This window comes from Manduca sexta, chromosome 26 (assembly GCF_014839805.1).
Source record: "Manduca sexta isolate Smith_Timp_Sample1 chromosome 26, JHU_Msex_v1.0, whole genome shotgun sequence".
Taxonomy (NCBI): domain Eukaryota; kingdom Metazoa; phylum Arthropoda; class Insecta; order Lepidoptera; family Sphingidae; genus Manduca; species Manduca sexta.
In genome coordinates, this window is record NC_051140.1 from 20,257,374 (window position 1) to 20,265,636 (window position 8,263).

An 8,263-nucleotide genomic window follows, 5' to 3' on the forward strand; every position below is an offset into this window, starting at 1 on the left:
CTTACAGCCCTCAACGCGGCTCAATGCTCAATGTGTCACGAGGTCGATAACCTCATTTCGCTCAAATGTTTAGACTGCATGTGCACCTGTTTGCGTTACGTCAGCACTCGGCATTGATAAGGGTTCAACGTGTTCAGATTTTATTACATTCAAATGTGAGTTGTAATTGACATGGTACTAAATGCAGATGTCAGGGCGCCGTCTGTAGACTTTAATAACGTATTGTAGTTATTTTTGGTACTGTAAAATTAAAAACACATTAATGAACTTTTTAAACATAACCATATGATAATAATTTATAGACATATAGCGAAGAAGAGGGTTGCAGTGTGCTTTGAAATTAATATTTGTAGATAGACGTTTCGCTTATCATTTCGCGAACAACTATCTAATCTTGTAATTTAGATGTGTAAAAACACAGGTGTAAGGTATAGTTAACAGCTACGTGCGTGTCTCAATGTCTATCCACAGGCAGCGTTTCATTTTACTTGTATTAAACTTTCCGAGGGTTTATCCCGCATTTACGTGGCGACGGCGTAAGAATACCAAATGTGGCGAAACGTCCAGAGGTTTCGTAAGGACCCATCCTTCCCAGTCGACCGCAAAACACGGGATAAAAATGTGCGATATGTGAATTGTATGTATCGTGCATCACAAAATTTTAATTGAGCACATTTTAATACAAATTTTCAGGTATTCATTTGAAAAGTACGCTTACTGTCCGATTTGCATTTAATGAGCGAAACAATAAAGCCCATAGCGCAGTGGTTCCTAACCTGGGGGTAATTACCCCCGCAGGGGTAAAACGGAGATTCTAAGGGGGTAACACGGGATGGCACGAAATAGTATTAAAATAGCAATAAACAAAATAATAGTACGGTAAACGGTAGCACGGCGCTCTCATGCGCGCGGCTGATGGCGACGGCGGCGGGTGAGCTGCGGTGTGGGAGGGGTGAAGCATGACTAGCGGCGGGCCGGACAGGCGGCGATGTTCATTTTGTTTACCTAAGCTTAGGAAGAACACGCATTTTATTTGTTCCGCCGCGCATTGCAGAAATCGTATTTTGAATTGTTTAAATTCAAAGGTAAGCAGTGTTTGTTAATATCGTCACGTTAATATTGTCACGAGTGATTTGTTTACGTAGGTATGTATTAGTTGATTTTGTTTTAGGTACCTAGAGGTGTTTTTGACATGGCTTCTACTTCATCTGGCAAAAAGCGCACTTATAAAGAAGCATTTCTACAATGGGGTTTCACAAGCATCGTAGACAAAAATATAGAAAAGCCTCAGTGTGTTTTATGTAATAAAGTGCTTAATCCAGAAAGCATGAAACCGAGCAAATTAAAAGAACATTTTGCTAAAGTTCACAAGGAGTTCGCAGATAAAAATATAGATTTTTTTAAGAAAAAGGAGAGGATTCTGAAGTCTTCCCGCATGGATTCTACAGGCAATATACAGAAAGCAAATGAATCATGCCTTCAAGCTTCATACAAAATTGCTTATCGCATCGCACGTAATAAAAACCACACACTATAGGAGAGGACCTCATCAAACCTTGCTTGTTAGATGCAGTAGCACTTGTTATTGGTGAGCAACATGTAGCTAAGATTAAACAAATCTCACTCTCAAACACTACTATTCAAAGTCGCATATGTGAAATGAGTGCCGATATTCTAGCAACCGTTATTTCTGAAATAAAGGATAGTCCTATGTTTGCGCTGCAGTTGGACGAGTCCACAGATGTTGCTTCGTGTTCACAATTATTGGTGTTTACACGATACATTAAAGATGATGATGTAAAGGAGGAATATTTGTTCTGCAAGTCTTTGCCTACTACTACTCGCGGCGAAGACGTATTTCAAACGCTAAAAGAGTTTATAGAGGAAAATGGCCTAGACTGGTTAAAGCTGATTGGTACTTGTACAGACGGGGCGCCTTCCATGATGGGCATCCGTTCTGGTTTTCAGGCACTCGTGAAGCAAGTTGCTCCTCAAGTTTTCGGCTATCATTGCTTGATACACCGTTACGCTTTGGCTGTGAAAACGCTTCCACCAGATTTGCTAAACACGTTGAGTGACATAGTAAAAATTGTTAATCATATTCGAGGCAGCGCCACTAACTCAAGATTATTCAAAGTTTTGTGCGATGAAGTTGGTGCTACATTTAATGCTCTTTTGTACCATACAGAGGTACGTTGGTTATCAAGAGGCAAAGTTCTAAGTAGGGTTTACGAATTACGAGAAGAAATTGGATTGTTTTTGAAAACCAGAGAACACAAAAGAAAAAGAATATTATGCAAAAATTAAAGACCAAACATTTATTCTAAAATGGCGTACCTTGCTGATTTTTTCACTGAAATTAATAGTCTCAATATTTCACTGCAAGGAAATGAAACGAATATTTTGACGTTGCAGGATAAAATCGCAAGTTTTTTGCGCAAATTGGAACTTTACCAACGCAGAGTTCAAGCTGGTGATGTGTCAATGTTTACACAGCTAAGTGAGCAATTAGCAAATAATAATACATACAATAAATATAAACAAGAGAAAATCACGTTTGAAAATTCCGTGGTTCAACATTTAACTGCCGTGATAGACTCACTGCAGCAATATTTTCCGAACATGGACAGTCGTGAGTCCTACTCCTGGATTTTAAGACCATTTTCTACTTGCGTCGATATTTTCAAGGACGAAGATGTGTCAGCGAAAGTAGAGTTTCTCGGGCTGCGTGAGAATAACTCATTGAAAGTTGATTTTCAAAATGATAAACTAAGCACATTTTGGCGAAAAGCAGCTGCAGAATATCCCATTATAGCTGACAGAGCTTTAAAAATGTTGATTCCATTTGCTACAACTTACAGATGTGAAACTGGTTTCTCAACTCTTGTTACATTAAAAACAAAAGCCAGAAACCGTCTGAATGTTGAGCATGACATGAGATGCGCGTTGAGTGAAACCGAACCTAATATTGTCAAACTTGCGAATGCAAAGCAATTTCAACCTTCACACTAGTTAACTCCAAGATTTACATATTACTTTACTTGACTAGTTACCTAAACGTGCAATTTCTTAGAATTTAGTTAGATAATAAACATATTTTCGTTCGAATTTGTGTGGTTTTAATTATTTTAAATTGGCTAGGGGTAAACTCAATTCCCATACTTGTTCACAGGGGTAGTGACATTGAAAAGGTTAGGAACCACTGCCATAGCGGAACGTATATTTAATGGCCTGTACATCTTTTTATGAAAATAAAGATTCATAAAGCGAAATCGCATTCACAAATAAGAGCATATTTTTATATTATCTGATTTAGTTTTTAACGAATATGTATTTCATTTACTGATATTATGTAATTGAAATAATGCTACTTATAGATTTTTTCACGAGTATTTGTTTTGTGTTTACTCCCTACGTTCCGAAGTTTGTAGCCTTTATGGTAGACATGAAGGATGCAAACTAAATTAATGAATATTCGTGAAGTAAATTAATAAGGTTTAGCGAATATCACCTAAATTATGAACCCGAATGGAACTACTAGCTACTTCTTTACATGTTTTCGGTGAAGTCAATTAACGGAAATATCTGGTCCCGCCAGTCCAAAGTTCGCAATGTTGCACAACATCACGCCACATCGCACGAGAATACGCAACATGGCGCGATTTATCCGTTACGTATAATAATCAACGGGACATGATTTTTTAGAAAGTTGACTCGCATTAAGCCTCATATTCCATGAATCACGTTATCCATTATCAAAGTAATATTGATCACTTTTCAAATGATGTTTTGTCTTATCGACGGTGATAAGTTTGATTCTGATGCGTTCGACGGTGAAGTATCATCAGCTGGCAATGTGAATCGATGAATGATTGTCCAAAAGGCAGGTGTAACAATCTGTGAAAGTATATGTAATTCTTCGTACTGATATCTTTTGAATCTTGATGTATTAGTAGCTTATCGTTCTATTTATAAATGAATTTTTAACGTAATTCAAAAAAAAAAGGAGTAGGTTATTCGGCGTGTTTTTTTTAATGTTATTACGTCAGAACTCGCTCATTTATGGACCGATTTGGATTTTTTTTTATTCGAAGAAATACACCTCCAGATTGGTCCCATAGATAGAATTTTTGTAATTCGCAAAATTGACCAATATTTTTATTGTTAGCAAGTTCTGTCTCAACTAGATGGCACTGTCGATATAAAACCAGCTTAATGGGCTGTTTTGTTGCCGCCTTTCATCCGATAAATGTTATTGTTGATGTTCTGCCAATCTTCCATGGAAGCAAGTCTTAATTACCATTATAAAACTTCTAGTTTCTTCAATACTGCATTATAAAAACAGTCTAATAAATTCCGAGACAATCTTGTTATCAAACGCGACATCCAATTAGGAGATCTCGTGAATTATAGTTTATCTCTCAGTATATCGCACTGATTACACAGAGGCACCTAATTATTCGGAGTGGTTTTGTAACGACTTGAATTAAACACTGGGCTCCTGTGTTTATCAAGGCGGGGAGAGATAATGGCAATTCCACATGAGTTGTTGAATCGTTGCGTTTAATACGATTGGCAAATTATTTTATAACATCTGGTTAACTAAAAATCCTTATGGTAATATTAATGATGTTTTTTTATGTTTATGCGTATGTTAGAAATTTAAATTAAACTATTTTTCGGATTTTATCGATTAATATTAAGTATTATAACCGCGATTTATGACGAATGTAACATGTTTTAAAGTTAACAAGATCAAGAGAAAAACTGACCATACGCATAAAACTCCGTTCAATTATTTTTACATTGAAAATGCATAGTTTAATATATATGATAATACTAAATTAATAGGATTATAATCAATACATAAGACGAACGCTGCGTTTTGAACGTCTATCCGAAAAAGCCTTTAGTGGGTGGTGAGACAATGGCCTGGTTACATAAACCGTACCGCGCTCGCCCGGGGAGCCTCGACACTCTACTAAACATCTTTTATAATTTCATTACATCTGGAGCTCGGGTTTGTCTTATTTTACCACTTTGTTTTTGTCTTTGGAATAGCCAATTTCCAGTTTACGAAAGCGTTTTTAGTAAAGAATTTATTTATGCGATCTAAATGCTTTGTATCTAAAGAAAAAAATTTTGTCTTTAAAATTACAATTATAAATCTATCTGTATTGATCCTGTTTGCGCATGACGAGATGACTTTGTATTCATTACCACGATATTCTAAGAGCGGTATTAATAGATGCAACTAACTCGGTTTCTTAGAATAAAAGTAATTAAATGAAAATAAAATAAAGATACTCAGATAGATTTATCTTGATATTAGCCTAAGATTTTTAGATGGTCTGTAGTTTCAAAGATTATCTAATAAAACTGTAGCTCTTCATTATATTTGTGTAGATTCTCTTATATGACGTAACATACCTAATTTTTATTCTAAACACGACCACTAGGCTTATATCGGCATTCTTGTCACGTTTTAAACTAAGCTAATATTTCAGAAACTCATGTATGTATGTACGTGCATACTAGTCGTTTTGTGATGGATGGTTGAAAGGCTCTTATTAAGTCGCACAACTGAAAAAGGCTTCACCTAGTTTCCTTTCAAAATAGAATCAACATCGCGTTAATAAAACATTTTCTAGATTGTAACGTCCCCAATGGTTACGTCAATAGTTTACATTTTATATCACTAAAATGCAATAAGCTTACTGTTGTGCCAAACCAATAATTATAATTATTGTGTTACTACCTCTTGGCTGCGTCTCTGGACGCATGAAATAGTTTTTTCGGAATAAAAGAAACCCATAGCACTCAGGAATAATGTATATTTCTTTAAGTGAAAACAAACACAGCTTTATATCTTCTAATGAAATAAATAAAAAATAAAAATGCTTTATTCATCACGTAGGCGAACATGGTTGCACTTATGATAAGTCAAGGTACATGAGAACATTTAATTATTACTTAATTAGATTAGCTTATATAAATAAAGACAATTTATATTGAAAATAAAATAAATGAAAAATATACCTAGTAAACAAAGAAGCCAGCTCGGGCTGGCAGGGAAGAAGAAATAAAATGATGTATATATGTATTTTTTTGAATATATAAAATTCTCGTGTCACAATGTTTGTCTCCGTACTCCTCCGAAACGGCTTTACCGATTTTAACCAAATTTTGCATGCTTATTCAGTAGGTCTGAGAATCGGCTAACATCTATTTTTCATACCCCTAAGTGTTAAGGGTTGTCCACCCCTTAACATTTTTTTTATAATTCCATACAATTTTTTTTTTTTTTATTTTTTTTATTATGTCGCATTAAAAAATACATTTAACCCTAAATTTATACCCTTCTATCACCAACCCCTATTTTTTGTAAATAAAAAGGTTAAGGGTAAAACAAAGTCCCCCGCTTCATCTGTCTGCCTGAACGTGTTAAACTCAAAAACTACCCAACGTATTAAGATGAAATTTGGTATGGAACAGTTTGAGACCCTGGGAAGAACATAGGCTCCCGGGAAACTACTACTTTTATAACGGAAAACTTTAGCCTGAAAAACTTTATAACGCGGGCGGAGCCTCGGGCAAAAGCTAGTATTATATATTAGTATAGATATATAATACAATAGACTGCATACCTGAGAAATTCTCTATAGGAATTTTCGAGGGTGTGTGAAATCTACCAATCCGCAATAGGTTAGCGTGGTGGACTAAGACTTAATCCCTCTCAGTAGTAGAGGAGACCCGTGCCCAACAGTGGGACAATATATGATAAGTTTCCTAAGAATTATCTATAGTTAATTTACCACCGACGATGTATTAACACGTTTCCAATTAATAAACTAAAAGCTAGTTGGTTGTTCGAAGTTCGTATAATTATAGAGTGTCGACGCGCCGCGGTATGTCAAATTTCACATACTGTTTTAAACCATTTAAACCCTTTATTTTTCTATACCATCGATATATATTATGTACGTTCTACACACATACGTTTGCCAGTAGCAATGATATCAGTAACGATTGTAGAAAGGAGTCTTGATTACGGCTCCAGTTTAATCAGTGATATTGATGATTGATTCTGATATACATATCCCTCTTATTCATAGACGTTTTTTACAACAATACTAGCTAATCACAGCGGTCTGCCGTGCCGTCAGCACTGAAAAACAGACTTCTTATCACAGCTTTGCTCCGTCCTTAGATAATAAATGTCTATGAATAAGGGGGTATGGATTCATGAATCATATAACGAAATATTTTCATTTTTTTTTACGACTACGACTACAGAATCTATATATGAACCCAGCCACTAATTGAATAACACACTGATCGTGTAATGGCTTTAAGTTATTTGTACCACCACAGTCTTGTCGACCCATTTATAAGAAATTGGCTACAGCGTACGTACCACTTAACAACACGTCATAGGGCGTTTGTTAAAGCGCATCAGAAATGATTATTGATTGACCTTTTAATGAGCATTATTGAACCGACTCGTGTTTCCAATGCATACCGTATGCATTTATGAAGTCTAGTTAGCTAGTGGTACTATATATTTTATATCACAAGGTGTTAAAACCCAAGATGACCACTTAAGTGACCCACGTAAGTGTGTCGTGTTCCGGTATCAGCCTGTTTATATCCGGTTCCAATAGGCCGGCATTATTGTGTCAACTGCCGAGGGTTAATCATCTCTCGTCAGTCGACATTCTATTGAACCCCATTCTATTTACCATCAGGGGCAATGGGGTCACATTGCAAAAAAAATAGCTGTACCCATAACGTCGTCTTCGTGGACTTATATCTATCACTAGCTCAATATTACCAGCTCATACCGGCTAATTTTTACTTATATAAAAAAAATAAATTTAAAATTTTAATGTTGGTAAAAAAGATAATTAATAGTTCCTCATATAATATTTATCTTTCGGAATTTTAGGTTTTAGGTTCTGTTACTGATTCATTTTTCAAAATACACAATATACTTAAGGTACATGCACAGAAAATCTAACATTTATTATTGTCCGCAGGAAAAACCAATATAAAAATAAACATATTCAATTGAGGAAAATTATTCTTTGCCTTTCTCTCATTGTTTTATTGCTTGTTTATCGAACTGGAACGAGAAAACAATGTGACTGGAATAACGACTCGAATATTTATAAATTGTATTAAATATGTTATGTGCCCACAGTTTTGAGGAACCATATTTGTATTTCTTTCACAATCTTCTGATTGTGAGGATTTTGGGCCT

General features: G+C 35.4%; 1 protein-coding gene across 1 annotated transcript; it reads left to right on the forward strand.

The window, feature by feature from the left end:
* The first annotated feature begins 1,167 nt into the window (after positions 1-1,167).
* Positions 1,168-3,108, forward strand: LOC119188478 (protein ZBED8-like). Its single transcript, XM_037443611.1, has 2 exons — positions 1,168-2,190; positions 2,416-3,108. Exons 1-2 carry the CDS (start codon positions 1,660-1,662, stop codon positions 3,010-3,012), a joined length of 1,128 nt encoding a protein of 375 aa, XP_037299508.1. The 5' UTR covers positions 1,168-1,659; the 3' UTR covers positions 3,013-3,108.
* The last annotated feature ends 5,155 nt before the right edge of the window (positions 3,109-8,263 follow it).

Bases quoted from the DNA above. Each gene is read 5' to 3' on its own strand.
- LOC119188478 (XM_037443611.1), top strand. From the start codon at position 1,660: ATGAGTGCCGATATTCTAGCAACCGTTATTTCTGAAATAAAGGATAGT. The intron at 2,191-2,415 runs GTACGTTGGTTA...TTGACGTTGCAG, and splicing joins CTCTTTTGTACCATACAGAG to GATAAAATCGCAAGTTTTTT.